The sequence below is a fragment of the Bactrocera dorsalis genome, chromosome 4 (assembly GCF_023373825.1).
Source record: "Bactrocera dorsalis isolate Fly_Bdor chromosome 4, ASM2337382v1, whole genome shotgun sequence".
NCBI classification, from domain to species: Eukaryota; Metazoa; Arthropoda; class Insecta; order Diptera; family Tephritidae; genus Bactrocera; species Bactrocera dorsalis.
In genome coordinates, this window is record NC_064306.1 from 5301522 (window position 1) to 5328889 (window position 27368).

Here is a 27368-nt window from a genome sequence, read left to right on the forward strand (position 1 = left end):
TTTTTTTTTGAATTTTTAATTTCGTATATTTTTATTTAATTTTAATTTCTTGCTTTTAATTAATTACAAATGATTACAAGCAGCTTTACAGTTATAAGTCGCATAGTATTCGTCGTCGTTTGCATTTCGTGTTTTAGTTAAGATTTTTTACTTTTCAATTTACAGCTACATACATATACATAAATATTTAATTAATTTATTTCATTTAAGACAAATTACCAGTTTCCCGTTACGCTTGTTTTATCTTAAGATTTACAGTTGTTTTCAAACACATACATATATTATATTTAATTATTTAATTTTTTTTTACATTTCATTTTCGTCATTATTTCGTTTGCCTAGTGTACTAAAACGCTACTGCCACACACACAGCTCGCCACTGACCACACGCGCCTCACGCCAAGCAGTCTATTAATTTACTTATTGATTTATGTCGTTTTCTAATTTGTTATTGTTTTTATATCGTTTTTTGATTTTACTATTTTTCTTCAATTGAATAACTTTTTTTTGTTAAAATTTAACTATTTAATTAACTGTAGCTAATTGTAAAAGAGTATGACTATTTTATTCCCACTGTTTAGTTGGTATGTGTATAGGTGTGTGTGAGTGAAGGTTTGACTGTCTTATCTAATAAGCACCACCGCTGAATTGATTTGGATTGTAGAATTGTGGCACCTGGAATTATAAGAAAAAAAAATACGAAAATTTTATTAAAAATATGCTTTTAGTATTAAATTATTATTTTACAAAATAAGAAAAAAAAAATTTACAAAATATAAAAAAATACATTATCAAAGAATATTTAAAAATTAAAAAAATAATCTGAAAATATTAAAAAAAATCCGAATCAATATTTAAAAGATTAAAAAAAAAGTTCCGAAAAAAAAATAAAAAAAAGTTAAGAAAAAAATAAAAAAAATTACAAAAAAAATTATTGCTAAAAATTTATGAAATATTTAAGAAAAAAAAAATACAACATTTTTATTAAAAATATGCTTTTAGTATTAAAAAAATATTTCGGAAAAATAAAAACATATATGTATATATTTTAAAAAATATAAAAAAAAAATTTTTCAAAGAATATTTAATAATTAAAAAAAATATTTAAAAAAAAATATTCCGAAAAACAATTACCAAAAAAAAATTATTGGTAAAAATTTATGAAATATTTAAAAATGAAATATAAAATTTTTATTACAAAGAAAAACATATTCCGAAAAAATATTTTACATATAACCAAAAAAATATTCTTAAAACATATTTAAAATTATATTATAATTATTAAACAAAAAATTTATGAAAAAAAAGTTAAAACATAAAAAAAAATATTTCGAAAAAATTAAAAAAGGAAAAAAAAAATTTCGAAAAATTAAAAAAAAATATTTTGAAAAAATGTACAAACATGCCAACAATAATTATTGGGTAAAAATTTATCACATATTTATTTATGAAATGTTTAATAAAAAGGATAAACAAATTTTATTTTGAAAAATATGCTCTTAGCATTAAAAAAAAAATATTACGAAAAAATATTTCACAAATTATAAAAAATATAATCTCAGAGAATTTTTTTAAAATTAAAATATTCTGAAAATAAAATTAAAAAATAAATATTCCGAAAAAAATTTAAGAAAAAATTACAAAAAATTAGTAAAAATTAAAATATTCTGAAAATAAAAAAAAATATTTCGAAAAAAATTTAAGAAAAAATTACAAAAAATAGTTATCGTGGTCGGTAAAAAGATTTTGAAATAAAAAAAAATTTTAAATTAAAAAAAAATTTTAAACAAATCTGAAAAATTTTTAAAAAAATTTTAGAAAAATATAAATATGACATTACAATTATTTGAATTACTTCTTTTATTTAATTACTATTATTTTAAAAATTCAAATAATTGAAATGCTATACATATATTAAAAAAAAAATTAAATAATGTATAGGAATATTTTTTTTAATTTTAAATATTTCATAAATTTTTACAAATTATTATGTATACTAAATTTTAAAAATTGTGGTTCATAAATAATTGAATATTGTTTTATCATAAACTTTTTTAACGAAAAATTTTAATTTTCAATAATTTTTGCTCAAACAAAAAGTCAAAGTTTAAGTAAAACATATTATTCACAATTTATTACCACGAAATGCTTAAAAGTCCATACTCACATCTTGTTGCGGCATTTGTTGTTGCTGTTGCTGCTGATATGCGCCAGCATCATTATTGTCGCCCGCAGCGGCGACTGGCGCCGGACCCGGTATAAAGAAACCACTTTGCGGCACTGCAGCCGGGGGCAAGGCCGGAGCCAGCACATTTTCCACCGCCTTCATAGGGGCACCTGAGGGATTGAACACATCGACGTAGGAATTCTTCAAAGCTGCAATTGAAAAAACAAAAACAAACATTGATTAAAAAAATTGTATAAAAACACTTTTATTTTTTAAATATTTTTATATTTTTTATTTATTTTTTATTTATTTTTTAAATATTTTTATATTTTTTAATTTTTTTTTAAATATTTTTATTTTTAAATTTTTTTATTTTTTTTTTTAATATTTTAATATTTATTATTTATTTTTTAAATATTTTTATATTTTTTAATTTTTTTTTTAATATTTTTTTATTTTTATTTTTAAATTTTTTTATTTTTTTTTTTAATATTTTAATATTTATTAATTATTTTTTAATATTTATTTATTTTTTTTAATAATTTTATTAAAAAAGAAAAGTGACTCACTTCGATTGCGTTGCATTTTGAACATATTTGACTGCAAACTAGGCGTTTTAGTTGCGCCTGCCGCATCGGTACCGGTCAACGCATGCGCACTGTAGCCGGAGACGGGCGCTGGTGAGACGGCAGGGGCTGGTGATTGTGTGGGCGCAGCATACTGTTGCGTGTCGAGCAATGGTGAGGGCTGTTGCTGTGGTGGTTGAGGTTGCAGTTGTTGTTGTTGTTGTTGCGGTTGTGGTTGTGGATACGGCTGTGACGCAGTTGGCACATTGGACGCACCCATTGCTGGTGGCGCTTGTGCCATGATATCGCTCATCTTCGGTGGCGGCTTGAAGCTTTCTTCGGACGCTTCGTCACCATCTGTATTTACCCATTTTTTCTTTTCCGGATCCCAAACGATGCTGGGATTCTTGTCGTCGGGCAAAATCATTTGATTTTTGGGCTTCAGTGAAAGCTTGTTCCAAATGCCGCCGAACCAGCCGGAGTTTTGATTACCTTGCTGGGAGCTGGAAATAAATTTTTTTATATTAGAAATAAAAATAAGGCAATTTCAAAAGCTTTGTGAAAGCTTTGGTAAGACTAAATAAAGCTTGAGGTAGCAAAAGAAAATTACGATCAATTAGAAACAGGAATCAGGCGTAAAAGGTTACAGAGATCTGTGAAAGTTGATGTTGGCGAAAAAAAGCTCTTAAGTATCATGAAAGCTTTAAAGAAATCAAAATCAAAAACTACAAATTTATGGTTACGAAACGTTTATGGCGTTATATTTGTAAATAAAAACTTAAAAATTCTCCACTTTCTTAGAGGAAAACAAATAAATACTGAACATTAGAGAGCTTTCAAAGCTTTGTGTTTTACACTATTAATACATTCTTTAAAGCTTTCGTGGTAAACAGCTTTATCTATAAACAACTTGAGCTTTCGAAGACTGACTTAAAGTTTTGAAGGTTTTTAAAGCTCTCAAATTTTTAAAAGCTTTTATTATAACAACCAAGCTTTTGGCAAAAATACAGCGAAAGGCATTGTTAATCTTTACGTTCGCTCACCTTTTTTGCGTCTCCTTGCCAGCCTCACTTTTACCACTCTTCTGCTCACTCGGTTTGCTGCCGCCAGCGTTGGCATTCGCCTTCTGTTGCTGCTGCTTATCATCTTCCGAATCATACATTTTCGATTTCGGCATGGATATGGTGGGCCGCGCATTCTAAAGGTTATTGACGAAGTTTTAATGTTACATTTGCAATGCATTAAGGAAATTAGAATTAAAGTAAAAAATAATAATAGCTGTAAATATTATAGCTGTAAAAGTACTGCAAGATAATTGTGTTTAGTTAAAAATTACAGCAGCTATCGTTAAAACAGCCGGCGTTAGTAGCTTATATTAGAGAAAATAAATGAAATTAATAAAATGCAGCTTAAAAAGCTTAAAAGCTTTCAAAGGCATCTCAAAGTTGCACGCAAGTTTTAGCGCAGCAAGCTTGTATATGTATTCCACATGTTGAATCGAAGTTCTTCGTAGTTTCCACACGCAGCTTTCACCTGTAGCCTGCAGCTTGCACTAACAATCTGAAGCTTCCGAAACTTTCATGTAGAATAATTGCGTAGTTTCTCTAAATTTAATTGCTCGTGTGTTTATAAGTGAAAGCTTACTTTAAATTTAACACTTTCACCGAAAAATGCTTAAAGCTTAAAGCTTTTTTTACTGTTAGCGACAAAAGGTTTTAAGGCGCAGACGCAAAATGCTTTTTTCGTGTAGTTGAGACTAATTTTCAACTTAAACTATTTGGTGTTAGTCTATAAATATGCTTTGGCTGTAATATAATTTTTACTTATACAGTTATTTGCTTGCTTGTAAGCTTTTATACAGTTTATATCAGAGTAACAATTTAATTAAGCACATTCTTTATGTTTTTCATTTTTAATTTTATTTTCATATTTTTACAATGAGCACAAACAGTTACAATTCCATTTTTCAGATTTATATGATATTTTTAGTTAAGAAAAACGATTTCTTAAAGACAAAACAAATATTTTGGCAAGCGAAACCTTTTTCTTTTAAGTTTGCTGATTTTCCAAAAAAAAATTATAATAATTTCTACTTCAAGTGTAAATGTAGTTTTGATGTGTTTGGATGTTACAAATTTTAGAAAATTTAACACAAAAAATTATGTGTATATATATTTTTTTAAATTAAATATTAATATGCATATTTTTTAAATAAAAGTATTATTTAAAAAGAAAATTAAAAATTTATAACTTAAAATAAATAAAAAAAATAAAAAAATTTAATTATAAGTTAAAAAAATATATAAATTATACTAAAAAAAAAGTTGTAATTTAAAAAATTTTATTTAAAAAATTTAATTAAAAAAAATTAAAAAATTAAATTTATTTTTTTAAACCATTTAAAATTAAAAAAAAATAATTAAATTTTTTAAACCATTAAAAATTAAAAAAAAAAATTTGATAGCCTAAAACTCAAAACAAATTTAAAAATCAATAAGATTTACTTATGCCGTTTTACAAATGCACAAATGTAATTTATGAGATTAACAATATTTTTTTTAAATAATTTTGTTCAAAATTAATTTAAAAAAATTATTAATTTTCCACAAATATTATTTGCAATAATAAATGCATTAAAATTCACACGAATTGTTATCATAAAGAAATTCTTTTTAAATTAAATTAATTAACTTATTTAAATTCAACTTCCAATACCCAAGGTGTTTAGCTATAAGCTTTCTTTTCCTACAGAACTCGATTGAATTGAAAATGCTATAATTCCTACATATGAAAAAGTGAACATGGTTCAAGCTTTTTAACATATGTAAGTATGTATTTTAAACACATATGAATGTTAAAAAAGTGTGTTACAAGTAAAAAATGGCAAGAATATGCACTGAGCAGTGCTATTCTAAGCAAAATTATCAAATTTTGCAACTTGGGACACTTTCTAATATTTCAAGTTGTTGTAAAACAATATTAAATGTATGAAAATTACATTAAAATGCAAAAAAATTGTTTACAAAAAGTCTACACAATGCCTTTTAAGTCTCCAAAGCACATTGAAGTGTTAAAAAGTTGTCTCGGAAATAAGCGCGGTGATTTTTAAAACTTTTCCAAAAGTCTACGAAACTCTACACAATATTTTTCAAGTCTCCAAAGCGTATTTTAGTGTTAAAATGTTGTTGAAAACTGTCTAGGAAAAGCGCGCAGAGATTTTTATGACTTTTTTAAAAGTCTCCAAAGTCTACAAAATCTAAAAAAATTGCTGGAAATTGTAAAAATTCAAGTTTTACGCAGAAAAAATTAAATACATAGTACTTAAAAGAAATTTAAAACAACATTGAACAAATGTTTAAATATTTTTGTTTTGCTAATATAAAATTAGCAAAAATTATTATTAGTAATAAAAAAAATTTGCAAAAAATATTGTTTAAATACATAAGGGTAAGCTAATTATCTGAACGTCGATAACAATTCGTGAGAATGAATTTTTAATTACAGAGGTTCGAATTCATTATTAAAAAAATAATAATTTTTTCGCCTCGAGTTGCTAAAATGTTAAGCGAAATGTACATTTTTCAATATTTTATAATTTAAACATTTTTTTTTTTCGAGAAAAGGACTAGCTATTATGAGATTAATTTTTTATAATAATATTACAACAAAAAATTATAATGGAATTACATATATCCATGTACGTAACTCAGATTAACACAGAACATAGCATAACACATAATAGTTGTATATAACCGTTGAATTGTGTAATTCAAACCGCTTTTGGATTGATTAAAATCGATAAATAAAAATCGATATTTTCGATAGACAAACATGGATTGGCACGTTCAACAGTAGCTAAATAACATGCCACATTCTGCTTTCAAAAGTCTATCGCAACCTACACTTTTGCATCACCCTAAATTGCCAACACTTTTTACCAACCGTCAACTTAAATATGCTTCTTGTCCTGCGGCTCGCCAATCGGCCCATCTATATCAAAAGTGCGCACTGGCTGCTGTTGCGACTTGCGCTGCTCGAAAGTTTTCGAATCCAGGTACTTCTCAAACGACGTCAAACTCTGCTCGACTTCATGACACATCTTCTGATAGTTGAGCGGTATTGCCGGGTTCGCGATGAGCTCTTGCATCGACCAGACAGCGTGATGATTGCTGGTGGTCACAGTGCCACTAGCAGCCTCAGCGCCGGTCAGGGACACGCTGTTGGAAGTGCTCACCTCGCGTATAACACCGAGTCTGTTGAGCAATGTGCCGCGCTCGGGTTGCTCCGTCAGGAAGGCAGCCATGTTGTACGGCATGCGTTCATTCACTTGATCGTATTCAAGCTCAGCAGCTTCGTTATAATCATAAGTGTCAGCATCATCGTCATCAACCATATAGTCATCATCATCATCGTCATCGTCGTCGTCGTCATCCTCATCTTCCTCGGCCACATCGTCGAGTAAATCATGATCATCCAGATCGTAGTCGTTCAGTATGTGTGTGTATTTGAGGCGTGTCGTTTGCGCATTCGCTTCGGGATCATAGTCGCGTCCTAGCGCTTCGAAGCGTGATTGTAGTGGCAAGTCGATGGGATAGGTGCCGTTATAGACGATTTGTTTGTAGGGCGAAAGGTGCGTTCTAGCCAATTCGGCGCGATTGGAAGCTTTGCGTGCGTAATGCGGCAGTGGCTTGGAAGTGTCATTTACGGAAGCGCTTGAGCCGCGCTGATAGGCAGCGAGCGTTTTCGTCGCTTGAGCGTTGCCAGCTAAGGACGTAGTTGTGGAGTTGGAAGCGCTTGCGGAGTCAGTGCGTGCTTCTTTGCTGACGCCTTCGGTGCCGAGTGCCGCTGCCTTACTACTTGTGTGGCTGTTACTACTATTTCTACTACCGCTACTACTAATACTACTGCTATTGCTGCTAGCTTGTGTACTAAAATTGGCAACACTGGCAGCAGGTGGCGCCGGCGGCGGAAATTTCCTATTTGCGGTCTCAACCCGCGCCGCCGTCACCACACTGTCGACTTTTTGTGGCAAATCGAAATTGACGCGCTTTACCGGGACATTCGCATTGGCATTCGAAGTTGTGTTCGAATTCGAACTTAAATTACTAGTTAACTTATCATTGCATGCATTAATGGTTTGTGCAAGCTTTTGTTGTTGCTGTGGCATATTCTGCTTTTGTTGTTGCTGCATTTGTTGTTGTTGTTGTGGTAGCACACCATTATTATGTTTACTTACATCTGGCGGCGCGCTGAGGAACGATGTGGTCAAAGTAGCTGCGTGTTGTTGCTGTTTCGCATTGTTGTTGTTGTTGTTGTTGTTGTGATTAGTGTTGGGCTTTTTTGCGACACGCGTTTGCGGCCCATCATAACTGTTATATAATTTGGCTGCTGCAGCGGTGATTTCCAAGGGTTTGTCTTGCTGATGTTGTAATTTTCGTATACTCTCCAAAGTAGTTTTATATGTGGTAGTTGTTTGTGACTTTGCTTTAAGTGGCATTTGCTTCAATGCCAGCATATCATCATTATTTAAAAAGGCTTCCACGTTTTTTGTTGTTTTTGTTATCCCAATAGCGGGCTCATCATCATTTGTGGCGTGCTGCAGCAGCATAATTCCAATCAAGGTAAGCATGCGTACAAATTTGTAGGATTGTGGTAAATTTATGTTAAAAGGAAAGTAAATATCAAAAAACGACGGTGGCCAAATAAAAGTAGGCAATTGGAGAATGAAAACTATAGGATTCAGCGTGCGGAAGATAACCGATATTGTATAAACCATTAATAACATTACAGAAACTATTGAAAAGCTTTCAAAAAAGACAAAATATGAAAAAAACTAAGAAAGGAAACTCTACACAAATATGAAAAAGGCTCCAAATTGTAAAAATGTTAGCAAACGCTTGCAATTGAAAACTTGTAAGAATTCATACATAAATGTCAAAAGTCTCCAAAGTCTACACAAACTCTAAAGCTTAGTTTTTCTCATTAATACACTAAATCGTTGTCGAATGTTATTAAATTGCCTTTTTAACTAAAAATTAAAAGTCTACACAAGTCTCCAAAAATATTAAAAACTCTCCAAATGCATAGTTTGAGTTTTAAAATTTCTAAACATATTTAACAGTAATAACCAGTGAGATCATCATAATGGGTAACAATGTAAAGCTGTAGAATCGTATTTTATTTGACCACCTTTACATTCTCGGCATTCAGCTCCAAAACAAAGCTTTTCAACAGAAACAACAGGTGCGAACACTTTTAACAACAGTGCAACGGTGCTTATATTGGGAAGTGGTGCAGGGTACATTTTGCTTCACAAAAAATATATGGGCTCTTCAGGGACCTCCACTTATTTCACTTTCGTACACATATTTCAAATTTCTCATTTAACGGCAAGCGTACAAGTTCACACCACTTACCTCGTCGCCATAACCGGCATGTTGTGTTTGCTGTTGTTGTTGATTTTGTTGTGCCCAGTAATCATAAGCGGCAGCATTATTTTGCGCATCCACCGCTTCTGCGCCATAACCTTGATAATGTTGCTGTTGTTGTGTGGGATCATAGTAAGGAATTGAGTGAGGTTCCTGTTGTGGCTGTGGCTGTGGCTGCTGCTGCGCATCTACTGGCTGCATATACTGTTGCTGTTGATTATAATAAGCATATGATGCATCGCCAGCATCTTGTGCAACGCCAGCCAAGTGATTCGGAGCTTGTGAATCTAGGCTCGTTTGTTGACTGTTGTAGTCGCCAGCCACTGCTATTTGTTGCTGTTGTTGCTGATTATAATGCTCAGCAGCTATATCATTATGCGGTTGATGTTGCTGCTGTTGCATGGCGTCTGGGTTGTAATAGGTAGGCGTTTGTTCGACGTTGCCGAGACCTTGATATTGCAAATTCAGCTCATTAAATTGTTTATTTATCTCGACAAATTGTTGATCGATTTGACTCTGTGTATCGGCAATTTGTCCATACACCGGTGCAGCAGGGCTGGTATATTCGTCCTGAAAAAAGCAATTTGAAATCGTAAAGTGTGGATCTTATTAAAGTATTAATATTGTATTGCATAAAAATTATCGTCAAACTTCCTCTAATAGCGCTGAATAGCTTATAAGCAACACTTCCGCATTTGAAACGCGCTGAATATGTAATAAAAGATACTCAAATACTTAAAATGCTGAATACACATCATAACATGCCTATTTATTTTATATTCAAAGTGATTCGAATTTGCGCTGAATTCACGCTTTATCAAAGCTCAATATGCGTAAGAACCATTTCCGCCAAGAAAAGAAATATATAACACTGAAAAATGCGCTGAATAACAATAATGAGTAATTGTATCCACTTTTATGCACTGAGGAGCAGTTTGTATATTTAATAAAGCACGCTGAATAGCTGAATATGCATTGAACAAAAGATTTTTCAAATTAAATATGTTGGTAAGGTAAAAAAAACTTAAGTTTAACTACAACCGCGGTGTATAGCTAATAATTGACTTTTTAACTGTGCTGAATACACACAAATATTAATAAACGCATGATATGACTTATTAAGTGAGCTGAATATACATAAATATTAAAAAATACGCTTAATATGCCATACAACTTGCTTATGCAATTGTAAAAACATAATATGGTGGCAAAAAGGCGTATAATACCCTTTAAAAATGCGCTGAATAACAGTTATGACAACTTCTAAGAACTGAGAAATAATCAGTTATTTAAAAATATGCACTCAACAGTTGAAAGAACATTTTTTAAACTTATTTTCTTAGCTTAAGTAAGATGCAATCAAAATTAGAAACGTAACGTTCACTATAAACGCGCTGAATAGCTGAAAATGTAAACGTTTGTTTGTCAAATACGCATTAGAACTGACTTAATCAATAAAACTGCATAATAAATTGTTTTGAATGCCGCTGAATATGAATTATAACAGCTTTTCGGATTTGAATAACAGTAAATTCACTTCAGTAAGCAAATAATTGTTAGGTAGAATTAAAATTTATTTAAAACTTTTAGTGTAGGCATATGCTGCATGTCTCACAAAGGCTTACAAAACAGTTTTGGAATAAACTTGAGTTTAAAAAAGAGAAACAAGCAGCTGAATTGGTAAATACTGATTTAAGTTGCCATAATACCACTGAAAAAGTATGTATGTGAGACATTATGACACGCAATTGCGCGCTGAATTAATAATGATTTAATGGCATTGATTGCTTGATTGCAACAATGAGCTAGTTATATGCAGCATATGCCATTATATATTTATTAAATCAATTATTTTACTTTTTTAAATATTTGTGAATTATTCACTACTATGCAGTAATTATATTCTAAACTTCTTTTCATAGCAACTCTACGTCATTAGTTTTTACCCACACTCACCTTATGTTGCACTGCCAGGGCGCGCAAGTCTTGCAACCACTTTTGCTCCTCGAAATTCGGCAACTGACCGTCAGTAGGATGTTGTTGATCGTCCATGGAGCGTTCCAACACTGGGTCGTAGTATTTGAGACGATCGGCAAACTCATAGATCTATGAAGAAAACGATTTTTATATTTTATTTGAATGCTAATTGCATTTAAGCCAAAAAATCGCATAATGACTCACCTTATTAATGAAGCTTGCTTCGTATTTGCTCGGATCGCGTTGTATGTGCAGCGCTATTTGTTCGAAATACATGAGACTACGTAAATTATAGCCATAATCCAGCAGGCGTGTGGCCAGCAAATATTTATAAGGCTAGAAAAACGAAAAAAATATATATTATACCGTAGATTAGAGTTTAGCACCAGCCTCCGGCTTACCTGAAACTCGACTAGCGAGAATTTATCATCATTCAATGAGCAGGCGTACTCATATATCTCGGTCATCATGATGGCTTCGTTGGCGGCGAAGTCGTTGAAGTATTTATAATGCGATGAGCCAAGTAAGACGAGTCTGAAAATTTAAAAAGAGAGTTGATACAATTTTTTAAAAAAGTTAGAAAAAAATGTAATAAAAAAATTCAACAAAAATAACAACAAAAACAACTTACTTTGGCAAATGCTGTTGCAGTGTGTTCTCCAGCGTAGCGCTCTCTTGGTAGCGCCCGAAACCCACTTGCGCCATTAGGTAACAGAAGTGCGCCGCGAATAAATCTCCACGATTGAGCAACGAATCACCAAGCGTTGTTATCGATTTACGATCTAATTCGGGCTTTTGTGACGTATTTGAGAGTATCATCGAGAGATGTGGACGCCAGTCGCCCCATTTCTCGTCCTGCACACTAGTCACGCTAGACGGCTGGCGGCCGCTCATCAGCTGATAGAGCGTCTGCAGTGGATCGTTAAGCGACAGCTTGTTAGCGAACTTCATCATGACATTGGCGTGTGAACGCCGATCCACTTTGGAGGCTAGGAAGAGCGCATGACCCCACAAATTGTTATCGGTGGCCCAGTCGAGCGCCTCATTCACATTGCCATACAGCAAATAGTTACGGAACTTTTCGGTTATCTCATCATCGCTGAGCACTGGTATATTGCTGATGGTTGTGGTGGATTTCGGTGCTTGTTTGCTCGTATTAGTAACGGTTTCAGCTTCGTTACCCGAGTCACGTTCGGTATTATGCTGTTCGGCGACAGCGGAGTCGGTTGCTGGTGCTTGCTGTTCATCTGCCTCATCACCACTGAGCGCCGATGAGTCGCCAGCGTCGGCGTGCTCGATTTGATAGGGGAATTGTTGTTGATTTTTCAAGAGTAATTCCGCAATATCCGTGCCAACAACCATCTGTGTGTGTATGAAGTTATTTATGCATAAAATATTTAAAAGTATATAGAATTTATTTCTATACTTACGCCATTTTGACGCAACAACAAAATCAGCAGGTTCCACATCAACGTATAGGAGCCACGATATTTCTCAATATTATTGGACACCAGCTGCTTGGCGTAGATGGTGGTCTCCATGGGACCCAAACGTATTTGTTCCTCGCAGAATTCAATAATGGTCTTCTTGTGTGTGAGGCCACGTACCAACGGACCCGGATAGGTCTGGAAGAGTTGACGTGTTGCATCGTTGGCACCTAAGCGCTGCAACTTCACAATATTGCTAATGGCGCCATGTGAAGTGTACTTCGGTTTAACGGTAACGAGTATGCCGGCCGACAGTGAAACGATTGAGTGCTCGTTAACGAATTTACGTGGTGTGAGTCGTTGTGGATCGGGTTCGGCGATGGCTTCGGCATCGCGTAATGACAGATGACCCGATCTAGAAGTGAAGTAAGAGTACGGTTAGTAAAACACACGGAAAAATTTTTGAAAATAAACTATAAAAAAATTATATTTTTAAAATGAAGCACTTATAAGTTCGGAAGTAGAACAGTAAATATAATAAAATGATAAGAAAAAATATCTTAAGCGAAATTATTAAATAAAATAAGTAAATTATTTAATGTACAGCTGGTGATTTGTAGTACAGCGCATGCGCAACGCAAAACCTATTTAATTGCTCTGGGACCATGCAAGATTTCTTAGAGAAAATGTAATAAAAATAGATTTTTAAGTAGAGTATGTATTTTAGTGAGTATTCTTCGTTATACAATTTATATAAATATGCATATTTTTTGATTTTGTTTGTAGCTAAAAATATATATAATTAAATAAAGAAATACCACAATTTTTGTCAAAATATTGCAGTGAATTTGCCTAGTATCTTTTATATATTTACATATATTCTTTTTTTTATTATTATTGACTTTTCTTAAATGAACTGTTTGGAAGGATGATTTTTGAAAAAAAGTCTCGATTTTGCTGTGATATTTTTTTATAGGTGAATACCCCTATTACCAAAGAATTTGAATATTACATTTGTTTATTATTTGAGTACAATTATGAACTCTATATATATAGAATTTTCATAGCGAAAGTAATAAATGACCTTCACATGAACTTTTAAGGCAAGTAAAAGTCTCGCATATGCACCTATCACTTACTCGTTTAAGTTTTTAGAGTACTTGAATTAAGTTAAAACCCTTTTTTATTTTAGATAAAAGAACTAGAGAATTTGTAAAAAAAAAAACATCAAAAAAAATTTTTTTAAATATTTTCCAAAAAAAAAATCCAGTTTACGATATTTTCATTTTCAACTTAAAATTTTTTGTTAAATATTTTCCGAAAAAATTAAAAAAAAATAACATTTCCGAAAAAAAAAATTTTTTACAAATTTTTTACAAATTTTTTTTTTTAATATTTTCCAAAAACTTTTTTTTTAATATTTTCCAAAATTTTTTTTTTTAATATATTCCAAAACATTTTTTTTTTTTTTTGAATTTGAATTAGTTATTTTTTTGGAAGATACATATGAAAAAAAAAAATTTTAATTTGAAAATATCGTATAATAGAATATACAATATTTTGCATATGCAATGACAATTAAAATGTATGCGTGAATGTTAGCATTTTGAAGAAACTAATTTTTAAATATAATATAAAAGAATCCAATAATAAAATTTTTTATCCATAAATTAGTCAAAATATGTTTTGTATATACATACATACATACATATGTACATAATGACAATGAAAATTAGTGCCAGAGAGTGCGTCTTGAAGAGATTCTATAAATAATAAGTGCTAAATTATTTGATCTATACGCATTTGTACATAGTTATGCATAGTATATACATACATACATAGATATGTATGTATACGTAAATTATGACATGCGAAGAGAAAGACACACCTACATACATATACATATGCACATGCATACATTTTTTAAAATTAACATAAATTTCTTTTTATATAAAAATGTAAGAAAGATATAACTAGTAAATAAGTAAGTAATAGTAAATAATAAAAAAATCGTAAAAAAAAGTTTTAAAAATTTCATTTTACTCAAAAATATAAATTCTTGAGGTCAAAATTTTATATATAAATTCAAATTTAATAATTTTAAAGGAAAAAAGGTACCTACTAACAATTTCAATTTTTTTTTTCTAATTTTGAATGTAAAAAAAAAATATTGCTAAATGCAAAAAAAAATATTAATTGCGAATATTGAAGTCTTAGGTCAAATTATTTTAAATATTATTTAAAAAGAATATAATTGAACTATTGGCTTTAAAAGCGATAAAAAAATATATTTGAAAAAAAATTTTCACTCATTATTATTTTTTTTGGTCAAAAATCATTTTTGAGGTTCAAAACCATAATTTTTTTTGGGTTAAAAAAAAATTGTGTAATAATTCTAATAATTTCACGCGAAATAATTTAAATTTTAAAGTTTTAAAAGGGGAAAAAATATTAAAAAACAAGAAATTAACTAACAAAGCAGAAAACGTAATAATTTTTTGCTTAAACCTTTTATATGTACATCTCTGTTATTAAGACGCAGAGTAGTGCAACGTTAAAGAGTAACTATAGTATGTATATTTGTGCAATAACAAACACCAAAAGTTGGAGATAATCGTAAAATAGATCTAAATAACAAAATTTGCATGACAGGCAGAAAATTGAGTGTTCCATAAGTTCATAAAATAAAGATAAAGTATAGTTAAAAAAAAATATAAAAAATGTTCCATAAGTTCACAAAGTGTAAGTGAAATTTATGGTTACAATTGAAAAAAATTCGAAAAATTCATAAAATAGACTTTTATAGTTAAATAATAATGATTAGTGAGCACCCATATTAAGTAAATGAATCATAAAAGTTTTTGAACATAGAAGTACCTAAAATTCAAAATGAATATATTTACATATATTCAAATACAATAATAGAAATATTTACATATCCATTAATGAAATATTGCCAAAATGCATCAATACATCACAGATGAATAAAAGTGTAAACCCCACATAAGATTTTCAATAACAGCAGAGATACATATATCGATAGTTATTCATACATACAATATAGAAAATATGCCGAATTCGATGTAAGAAATAAAGCAGCCAATAGTCAGATACGAGTATGTATGCATGTGTATATGTGCCAAATGTAACTATGTTTATGTATGGATATATGGTATATGTATGTATATCAGATATCAAAAATGCACTTATGTAATGAGACTAAAACTTGTTTGAAAGTTTACTTAAGTCGAAAATTGTTGATGTATGTACTAAGCCAATATAGGTCAAACAAAATACGCAAACATATGATTAGGGGTATTCACAGCGCGATTTATGTAAAATTTAGTAATCTCAAATTATGAATTTTTTACTATTTACAAAGCAGAAAAGTGATATTTGAGTGTTAAGTTTGAAAGGCACTGTAAGGAACAAACGAATTACGACAAGCTATATAAGAATAATGCGCGGAATATGTTCTTGAAGCATAAAAATGATAGCCAAATGGCAATGAAAGCGAACAAAAAATATTTTTGAGCTCGTTTGCCGCAATATTGAACATTTTTAGACTCGTTTAAGTGTACAAAATTCATTTAAAACACATGATCACTTAATATATACACCATGTATTTGACGAAAAGTTGGTTTCAATTAAAACATTTATGTTGAAAAACCTTTATCCGAATTTTACTACCAAATCTTCATATAAAACACTGTAGTGTTTGTTTTAGAACGCGCCCACTACATTTCGCTCACACTGTGAATACCCCTAACGCCTGTGGGCTAACTAACACATACGTATATAGAGCAATTTGAAACTTGTAGATAGCTTTTTTTACTAGCAAAACGAAAATAAATGATAAAAAGTAGTAGCAGTAAAGTTGTTGCTTGGCAGCACCTGGACTCCGCGTAATCGGAACGCGCATAATAGGCCGCGCCAACACCGCCGACACCAGCGTAGTATGCTGTTAAACTAACGCCACCGACGCCGCCGCCCGTTATGGCACTAATGCCGCTGCCAATTTGCGACAGATTGCTTGTGGAGCGAGCAGCACGTAATGCCTCGCCAACGGTTCCGTACATGCTGCCCGTACCGTCATCTAGCGTTGTAGAGTTGAGTGACATATTCGTATGCTGTTGACTGTAAATCATATGTTGTTGCTGTTGTTGTTGTTGCGAATGCAGTTGTCGCTGTTGCAAATGACGATGGTATTCATTGGCTTGTGAAATGTATGCTTGTGTATACCTAAAGTTGAGGAAGTGATTGATGATGATTGCAAATTGAATTTGTACAAAATGACTGCTAGATTTTATAAATTTTACAAATAGTATTAATTTTTTATTTTTTTTTGAATTTAAATCTTTTAATTTTTTTTTTTTGATTTTTGAAATTTTTTTGCGAAATTATTATTGTTTTTTTTTTTTGTTGTAAAATTTTCAATTTTTTTTTTTTTAATTTTCCGATTTTTTTTTTTAATTTTTTTGTTATAAAATATTATTTTTTTAATTTAATTTTTTTCGATTTTGTCGTTTTTTTGCGTTTTGCAATTCCAATTTTTTTCGTATTTTTATCATTTTAATAATGCTAATTATGCTAAATTTTGTAAACAAATGTAAGACAATCACATTCACTTTACTACTAATATTTTTAGTAATACTTAAGGATGTCAAGTTTTAGATATTAGCCACACACACATACATACAGACAACGCTACGTTATTGACGGGGAAATACGTAAAAATGGAGACTTTTGATTTTCGTTCGTGACGTATGAAAATATTTATCGAAATCAGAAAAAATTCAACATCGTGCTGGTTCGTTAATCAAGAAATTTAAAAAAAATATATGTATATTTATGGAAACATTTCAAAACTTTAGTCTGGTGCAATCTCTCGATTTCATCAATGTTGATCGACTTAAGTTTCGATTTTCTTTAAAAAATGGAGAGAAATACAGTATTGATGGTCACAAATGTTAAATATTCACTAAAATTTCAACTTTATTATCGATAACTGCCGATTAGAAATCTATCGATTTTTATCGATAACTTCGAAATCGCTAGCATTCGATAAAAATTCCACATATTTAAAAAAATAATAGTTTAAAAAATGTTTTTCGAAAGGCAGTTATAAATGTCGTGATATTAGATTCATAAGTCTGCACTTTAGGCAACATTTTTACTCGTAAAGTATATTTTTCAATTTTAATTTAATAATTTTTCGCAAAATTTTTCATATCCTTCAAACGAAAATCAAGCGTTATTAGATAACAGTGGGCAGTAATGTGTAAATACTTTTTGAAACACATAGTGAATGGAAGGGTTGAAGAGTTAATGGTTCTAACCTAGAATTTTGTAATTTTATCGATACTTGTGTTCATCGAAGCGAGATTTCAGGTTTATTATAGTTAAGATTTTATAGCGGTATTTATTATATAAAACTAGGGGCACTATTCTAATTAAAATGCAGTTAATATATTTTATTTGGATAATTAGAATTATTTAGTATTAAAATTAAGCTTTGTTTATAAGTTAGTGATTTTTTCGAATTCGTTCAAAGAAATTTATTCTATGAATTTTAGAAAACTAAACTCAAATTTTAATAACGAAACAAACGAAAAAATAAAATAATAAGAAATTTTAATAAAAATAAAATATAAAAAATAAGAAAATTTTAATAAAAATAAAGTAATTAAAAATGTTATTAAAAAAACTATTTAAGAATAGTAATATAAAAAATAAATAAATTAACAAAAATTTAAAAATTAAAAAAAACTATAAGAAAATTAAAAAAAAATTTCAAAATTTTTTTTTAAATAAATTTAAAAAAATTTAAAAATTAAAAAAAAATAAAAAAATTTAAAAAAATTTAAAAATTAAAAAAAAATAAAAAAAACTATAAGAAAATTTAAAAAAAATTTCAAAAAAATTTTTAAATAAATTTAAAAAAATTAAAAAAAAAAATAATACTAAACAACACTACTAAAAAAAAACAACTAGAAACTAAAATTTGTATAAAAAATGTTGTAAATATTTTCCATTAAGGACCTTATTCACTACGCTTTTTAAAAATTTCTTTAGAGAATTAAACTCAAAATCATACACAAAATTTTAGCAATAAAAAATAACCAAAAAAAAGGATATCAAAAATCCTAAAAAATAAAACTGAAAGCAAAAAAATAGAATATTTCATAAAAAACAAAAAAAAAAAATATTAAAAAAAAACAAAAACAAAATATTTAAAAAATTAAAATAAATTTTTTTTTCTATAAATTAATCATAAAAAAATATTTAAAAAAATAAAAATAAAATAAATTTTTATAAAATAATAAAAAAAATTGTGTAAAATATTAAAAAATAAATAAATAAATGAAATTGTGAAACTATTTATTTAAAAAACATATTGAAAGCTAATTAATTGATTTCGTGCCCGAAGCAATAACAACAAATAATAATAATTAAAACATCCTAAAAATTAATTAAAAATTAAAAAAAATTAATTAATTAAAAAATTATTATTATTATTAAAAAAAATTATCTCCAAATGTAAAAATGATCCTCAATAAAATAAATACGTCAAGACGGCATCTTAGCTAAATAAGTAAAAAAAATATATTCCTAACCTACTATCTCTAATGAAAACATTTTATACTGTTATCTACATAAACAAATAAAGAGCTCATTGAGATTTTAACTAATGAGTGCTGCATACAAAAATAAATAACAACAAATAAATAAACATATGTATGTATATCTAGTATTTTCGTTAACTCTTTTTGGAGCGTAGAGCAAGTAAGAACAGTTAAATAAATAGCAACAAATAAATTCATATTTACTTTTGTTGGCAAAACTTGATTTTTAAAAATTGTTATTTTTTTCTTAATTTATAATTTTTTTAATAATTATAATAATTCTTTTTAATTATAATAATTTTTTTAATAATTATAATAATTTTTTTTAGTAATTATAATAATTTTTTTAGTAATTATAATAATTTTTTTAATAATTATAATATTTTTTTTTAATAATCATAATATTTTATTTAATAATTATAATACTTTATTTGTGTTTTTTCTATTTTTTTTAATTATTTTTTAATTTTATTTTTTTTATATACATATGCATTTTTATATACATATACATTTTTTTTTTAATATTTTTTTTTTATTTTTATTTTTTTTAATAATTAATTAATTTTTTTTAAGTTTTTTTAACCTTTTTTTATGGTATTGATTTTTAATATTGTGACAAAAAACCTTTATTAGACATTATTAATCTTTTATTTTTATTATGTGATATATTTTAAATGAAAAATTTTAATTTTTATATCTATCTTTATTATAAATAAAGATTAAGTTAAATATTACTTTTTATTATTATAGCTCTTTTTATTATTATTAAGTTATTTACTCACACTTAAAAAAAAAACTCAATTTGTATTAAAACAATTGTTAAAGACGTTAGTACGAACTAAAAACAAAGAAAGCGGGTTTCAGGTGAAAGAAAAGCAAATTGTAAGAAACATATTACAGGATTTTAGTGAAGCAAAGTCTACATTGTTGGTTCTCATACGCAATTCATACTCGAGTTAAGACTACGTATATACACTTTCAAGGCAAAGCAAAATTTAACGTAACGGAATTTCTAAATAAATGCAAGCTTAAATATTAAAATAAAAATTAAATGAAAAACTAAAAACTCGAAAAAATCAAATAACAGAAATGATAGCGGTAAATATAACTTTCAGCCAACTTACCGATCATTTTCGTTTTGCACCGAACTGCGCCCCGAGTGCACCGACTCACGCCCATCCGCCGTGGCAGCCGCCAACGAGCTGCTATTTAAGCTAGCATGGTCTCCACCAGCTGCGGCATGTGCGCTCAAACTGGATGCCGTTGCAGCGGCTGCATGCCCATAATATTTCTTATACCACTCCGAGTATGCCTGCGGATTGGTGCGCGCCATTTGCTCATAGTAATATGTAGCGTAGGGATCATAACCATACGCGCCTGGCGGGTAGCCATACATGGCGGCATGGCGTGGATCGTAGCGTGCGCGCTCCTTCTCCAAATCACTCTCACGTGCATTGCGTGAGCTCTGCTTGCGATACTCTTCGTATTCGCGCAGATCGGCGCGTTCACCACGCATTGATTTGTCGCCACCGGCGCCGCGATGACGGCGCTCAATTGTATCGTAATCACTGCCACGATCGCGACGTGTGCGCCGCTGCTCACGACGCTCATCATCCGCATAGTTGCTGCGGCGCACATCGCGCCCCTCGTCATGGATTTTTTCGCCGCGTTTGGGCGCGCCACGTGGACGACGATTGTAGTCATCGTAGTCGCGCTCGCTACGGTCGCTGCGTCCGGCGCGTTCATCATTGTGGTGACGCGCGCCGCTGCGACGCGATTGCTCTTTACGTCGCGCGCTCACATCTTCCACATCGTCGTCATATTGACGATTGTAACGACCACTGCGACGCAACGTATCCGATTTACCATTATCACGTGTATAATACTTATCGCGTAACTTGTCACGTTCGTCGCGCTTATCTGCGCGTTCGCCAGCGCGACGCCTCTTATCCTTGGCATAATCGCGCTCCTCACGTTCGCGATCACTGCGTACGCTACCCTCACGATAGCCGCGACGACGGTCACGCTCGCGTTCGCGTTCACGATCACTTGAGTAAGGTTCGGAGCCCTCGAGATCATCGCTCTCGTAGCGATCGGCGGAGCTACGTTGTTTGTCGCGGCGCTGTTGACGATCAGACACTTTGCGCTCCAACTCGCCGGTTGAATGCTTGCGCGACTTATTGCTGCCGGCGCCGGTGTAACGTGCGGCGTGGTGATGATGTTGATGCTCCGGCAATGGATCGCTTTCATCATTTCCCGTCGATGCATTGGATAGCTCCTTTGATTTCGTCGAATGATGATGATGATGGTGATGTTGTACATGATGATGGCGATGTACGTCCTGACTCTCATCAACCGTTGGCGGTGAAGGTTCGTTGCTAGCGGCAGCGCCCTCTAAAGGCGGTTCGTCGCGACTGTTTACCGTGAGTAGCGGTGGTTGTTGCTGCTGGTGCTGTTGCTCCTGTTGTTGGTCCTCCAAGTTCTCGCCGTCCAGTTCGATCTCGCGTTGGCCACTAGCGATTTGTGGCGGTGGCGCCGGCGCATTGCTCTCCGGCGAGCGTTCAACGCCAGTAACGACGCGTTGCTCGTTGCTGATATTGCTCTCACCAGGTACCAAATATAGATTGCGGTCTGCGGTTATATCTATGGTGTTGCTATTGTTGTTTGGCGTGTTAGTTGCTGAAGATAACCAAAATAAAGTTCAAGGTTATAATAATTAAAACTGCCGAAATCTACTATAAGGACTGTCTTACCAGCCAGCGGTACTGCTGGCACCTGCTCCAAAGATGTGTCCTCTCCATCAGCGTGCCGCTCGTCCATATGCATATTGGCCGGCTCCTCCGTACCGGTAACCATGCGCTGTGTGGCTTCTAGAAGCTCCGGCTGCCCCAACACTAGACGCGACAAGCCTGGCGGCGGTAGACTGTCGGCCTCCAAATTCAACTCCTCATCGGGATTCTCCGAAAGTGGGCTTGTCTGCAAGTACTGGTTGCGCTCATCATTAGGGGGTGGCGGTGGAGGTGCCTGTGCCGCTGCTGCGCCCGGCAAAGTAATATTTTGTGTGGTGGGCAACAACAACGATGTTGGCGGTATTGGCAAAGCAGTGCCCAACACTTCTTGATTTTCATGCAAGATTTCCGAATTATCGGGTTCCAAATGATTGAGTAGCGGATTGGCAAAATCTGCGGGCGGCGGTGGCACAGCAAACGCGTTAGCTACGGCTGCAGCTGTGATTTGCTGCGGGGCAGCAGGTGGCGCTGCGATATTGACCCCGCGGTGATGTTGCGCTGCGCCTGCGCGTTTGAAAGGATTACCCGCAGTGGCGTTAGCGCCGGGTGGTGGCGGCAAATTACTTGGTGGTGACAAAGCAGGGGGTGGGGTTTGCAGTGGTAGACCGATAGAGGCGACGCCGGCAGGTGGCGCTGTGGGCGGCATAACTTCAGGCTTTATCGTGGCTACTTCATTTTGGAATGCCTGTGGCGGTGTTAAAGCATTATCCAATGGCTCACTGGTCGGGCTGGCAACGCCTGGTGGCGAAGCGTATTGGCGTGAAGGACGCGAAACCGGTTTTGCTTGTGACACATAAACGGAGTTTGGAATGTTGCTGCCAACACCAACTGCGGCTGGGGGTGCAGCGCTGGGTGGCGCCGCGTGGGTAGGCGCTGTGGTATTGTAGTTTTCATTGGTCGCTTCGGAGAGCGGAAGTGCAGTGGGTTTGCCTGCAAATGTGAAAAGTTATGAACATAGGTTAAATCCAAATAATAGTACAGAAGCGATTGCCGCAGCTTGTTATACTAATTCTGACGATACTCACCCACATTCGCTGCTGCTGCTGCTGCCGCTGCAGCTCTCACATCATCCGCATCGGTCACGGCATATTCTGCGGCTTTCTGTTGTGGCACTTGAACGCTGCTCGCAACTTGCCGCGGCACTTGTGCCGCTTGACGATTATTTGTAGTTGGCACTTGAGGTGTTATTGTTGCAGATTCGTTGTCGACGCCTGTGCTGTGCGCATTCGCATTGACGTCGTCGCCAATATTCCAACTCCAGTTATCGGTTGACTGCGCACCAAAACTTTCCTCGATTACATTGGGTGCATTGTAATTCGTAGGCTGCGCGTCAAATGCATTGAGCGGCGGCGCCTGCTGTTGTACCGCCGGTTTATGTATGGGCAATTGCGTCGAGGGAGGCGCCTGCTGCCCAGCTGGCGTTTGCTCCACTTCACCGCCAACTACGTTGCCATTATCATTCCAGTCCCAGTCGCCCCAGCCATCGCTTCTGTTGTTCGCATTGCTATTGTCGAATAGCTCAGCAGCGGCTGGTTGTTGTGGCGGCGGCTGCTGTGGCATTTGTGTCGGCTGCTGCTGCTGATAGTGAAAATAGTTGGCCGCGTCAGGCGCTACTTGCTGTGGCGGCTGTTGATATTGTGACGTCTGCGCAGCTGGCTGTGCTGTTGGTGGCTGCTGCTGTGTTCCTTGGTTCTGGTTTGCTGTGAAATAATTGTCGTATGTGGTTGGATGTGGATATGCTTGCTGCTGCTGCTGTTGCGTTGGCACGTTATTAGCCGTTGGCAGATCTGGTGGTTGCCAGATGTTATGCGGTGCAGTTGCTTGTTGTTGCTGCGGCTGTGGATATAAATTGTTGGCATTCTGTGTTGTTTGCTGCTGCTGCTGTTGTTGTTGCGGCCAATTGTTGTTCGCGGCGGCAGCATTCGATTGCATCATTTTGTTTGGTGGCGCGTAAGGCTGTTGCTGCCAGGCGTTCGCTGCGGCTGATGGCTGCTGCTGCTGCAAAAAGAAAAACAATGGCTATTAAAACAAAAAACTGGTTTGGAATTCGTAAAGTTTATGCAGAGTAATTGCAGTCACTCTTACTGGCATTTATTTTTCACTTTATTTGTGCAGATTTACATTCAAATGTTTGGATTTGCATATGTACATATATAGTATTTGCAATTGTATGCTGTTTGGGTTGGTCTATTCTATTAGAAATAAAAAAATATTAAAATAAAGAAAAAAATTTTAATATTGAATACTGTTTTAAAATAATCTGCCTATTTATCTATTAGGAACTACTTTTATATATATATATTATATATATATATTGATTACTTTTTTTTTAAGTAAAATTATATAACTTTTTTTATTTTTTATTTTGGAATATTTTTTTTATTGTACGGGATGGACGTACTTTTATTATGTTATTTGAATCTCAATTTTTTTTTTAACCAAATATTTAAGTATTTTATTTGCTTTTTGGTTAGTTTATAATGTTTTTTTTTTTTGTATTACAATTATTAATAAAATCACATATATTTATTTCTTTTATTATATTTTTATTACAATAAATTTGAGTACAGAAAATAACTAAAAAAAACAAGAATTTATTCGCTTCTTTGCAAATTATTTTTACTTACAGATAAGAAAAAGCTGCTAAGAAACCCTTACGAATTCTTTAAGCCGAAAAAAATAAATTATATACAATACTTGCATTATTAAAAATACGTTTAGCTGGCAACCAGAAAAAATTGTAATAAAACGCTAGTGAAACCAGCTGTTAATTTTAATAAATGCAAATATTAATTAAAACACCTTTTATATTCAAGCTACTTATATACATTCATACCTATAGGTATACCATATAATTATGTATATGTATACGATATGTAAGTGCCTTTCACGCACTCACACATACCTGTATTGCAATGCAAATGCTCATGATAATGAGGTCGTGAACTGGCATATTCAACACAATACACGTCGTATTTAATGGAATATCAATGCACCAAATAAATAAATAAAATCTACTATATACATACGTGTTAAACTGAAATAATTATAATAAAATAAACCGAATTAAAAGAATGAAATGTGTACCGAAAATGTAATGACTAAAATTTCAAAAAAAAAAGTCTCAATAAATTTTCTAAGTTCCACATATGCATGTGTACATAAATGCATACTAACTAAATTTGCACCAGTGACAGGACAACACTACATACATATTTACACACATTCACACGGGCGAGACCCAGTTAATGCAAATCAAGTTACCTGTTGTACGCCAAAGTGACCAGGCTGCTGCGGATGCTGGTGTGTACCACCGTTGGCATGCATTTGTGAGCGCATAGAGTTATGCTGTTGCGACTGATGTATGTTATTGTTAACGTTTATCGGTTTGCTCATATAAGCGCTAGTGGTGGAAGCCAAATTGGATGCAAGGGGTGGTGCCGGATTCGTGTAAGCATTTGTTGCAGCAACGGTGTTTGCTTGTGCATGCGATTGTGTTGCTAAATGCTGTTGCTGTTGTTGTAAATTTAGCGGTGGCTGCTGCTGCTGCTGAGCCACCTGTGGAATTAGATGTTTCTGCTGTTGTGGATAGGAGTGTTGCGACTGCTGCTGTGGCAGCGTAGGGGGTGGTGCATTACTTTGCACCCAAGACATTTTTACAATTTACACACCGAAATTGAAGCTAGATGCCAAATATTGGAATAAAAATAAGCCCATGAAATAATGTTGATGTGAAATGTACAAATTTATGATTATTTGTGGTACGCAAGTAAACATAAGGTAATTGACCGTGTTAAATTGTATTCAAATGAAAATGAAGACAATAAAATGAATTCGTAGTTCTTTGTTAAACATGTGATATGAAAATTAGTTGTTATCAATAATGCAAATAATAAATATTAAATAAATTGAATGGAAAGGAAACGAAAATATCCCACAAATCCCAATTGTTACTCGTATGCATTCAAAACCACATTAAATATATATATTTATTACTGACTATGTGTTAAGATATTTCTCATTTTCTGCATTTTATGGCAATTTGAAAGTACATGTTCCATTACCAATAATACATATCTATGTACATATATGTATAAAATAAAAATGCTTAATAATGCCGTATGCTCCATAACCAACAACCGTACAAAACACACCTGACGTATCAAAAATATGGATATGAGTTGAATGTATACATATGTATATGGATGCCAATAATCTAGCCCCATTTAATCCACAGACCATACAAGAATAAAAAAACACTATATTGTTGGTTCAGTTGTGGGTTTGTTGTTGTCACTACTCCCATACTCAAGTTAAGGCGTTGTTGTTGCTTTTGTACGATTGGTGGTGCGGCAAATAAGCATAAACGAAAAAGTTTACGTGGAAGTTTTCATGGTTTCACTAACCACCACCAACACTAATGAAATGTTACCTTTTTCTTACTTGCACTACACTATTAGTAACACTTGCAGCTACTTCAGCTTTTATAGCATATTTAAAATAAATTTTTTATTGTATATTTATCGCTCCGTTTAATTGAAATATAAATTTACAGGTGATTTTCGTGAAAGTTATAAAATTTTCCCGAGAAAAATCTACACAGTGCGAAAGAAAAATCACAATGAACGAATTGGTGACATTTGAGAAAGCGAAATGTCAAAATGCAGGTAATGTTGACAATTGGCGAAACTAATCATCAAAGGTAACACAAGATTGGCAGGGTTGCATGCATTACAATTGCACACCTTACGTCTCATATATTTATTTATTGTACTTGCTGAAAGCATTGGTAATGAAAATTATGTAACTAAACACACATAAATAAACAAAATCATCTACAGCACGTAAGTTCAATAACCTATTGTTGTTGGTGTGTAAAGTTTTTGTGTGCCCTTGTGTAGAATTTAACTATTTATGATTATTCACCACTACACTTTTAGTACTTCACCATTTCTTTTCTTAAACACTAGCAACACTTTCACATATGACAAATACGTAAATGTAATTTTCCCCCTTCAATATTCTCGGTTTTCAACTTACGTCTTTGTGGTTCAATTAAGCACTTTTAGTATATGTTTTTGCTTTTACACAAACAATTAAATGCATAATTTTAATTTAATAATGCACCCTAATTAAATCGTTTTCGTTTGTATTCGATATTACTTTCGTTTGGCCGATTTTTGAGAGATTTACAATATTTTCACTAGGTTGAAAATTTCGTACAACTGAAAGGAAAAATCTCACTGCCAACTCAAAACGAATTGAACAACATCTGACGTTTCTCACCTGTTTATGGCTTTTCCGCAACAGGGTGACTGGAATGAAAAAAGCTTAACTAATTTTAACTTTTTTCGAAAATTTGTATTTTAGAATGAAAGATAATTTTT

The 27368-nt window shown here is 32.6% G+C and overlaps 1 protein-coding gene across 5 annotated transcripts; it reads right to left on the bottom strand.

Moving 5' to 3' along the window:
* Positions 1 to 287: 287 nt before the first annotated feature.
* LOC105232085 (uncharacterized) lies at positions 288 to 27276 on the bottom strand. 5 transcript variants are annotated; one of them, XM_049454424.1, is made up of 17 exons: positions 27022 to 27276; positions 25246 to 25663; positions 23007 to 23979; positions 21946 to 22911; positions 20317 to 21871; positions 16461 to 16808; positions 12569 to 12980; positions 11770 to 12500; positions 11540 to 11672; positions 11343 to 11474; positions 11118 to 11267; positions 9150 to 9731; positions 7970 to 8329; positions 3777 to 3931; positions 2737 to 3236; positions 2168 to 2376; positions 288 to 675 (listed from the first exon to the last, which is right to left on the bottom strand). In XM_049454424.1, the coding sequence occupies exons 2-17, from the start codon at positions 25633 to 25635 to the stop codon at positions 628 to 630; spliced, it is 7644 nt and encodes a 2547-aa protein (XP_049310381.1). In that variant the 5' UTR covers positions 25636 to 25663; positions 27022 to 27276; the 3' UTR covers positions 288 to 627. The 5 variants fall into 5 exon arrangements, with proteins under 5 accessions (XP_049310381.1, XP_049310382.1, XP_049310384.1 ...); XM_049454425.1 differs by lacking the exon at positions 27022 to 27276 and adding an exon at positions 26414 to 26805; XM_049454427.1 differs by lacking the exon at positions 16461 to 16808 and having other exon boundaries at positions 27022 to 27273.
* Positions 27277 to 27368: the final 92 nt, after the last annotated feature.

Coding starts and splice junctions, on each gene's coding strand:
- LOC105232085 (XM_049454424.1), bottom strand. CDS start 25,635: ATGTCTTGGGTGCAAAGTAATGCACCACCCCCTACGCTGCCACAGCAG. Junction 9,732..11,117: donor CCCTGGCAGTGCAACATAAG/GTGAGTGTGGGT, acceptor TGCTTTTTTCAG/GACGAATATACCAGCCCTGC. Junction 8,330..9,149: donor ATGCCGGTTATGGCGACGAG/GTAAGTGGTGTG, acceptor ATGCTGCTGCAG/CACGCCACAAATGATGATGA.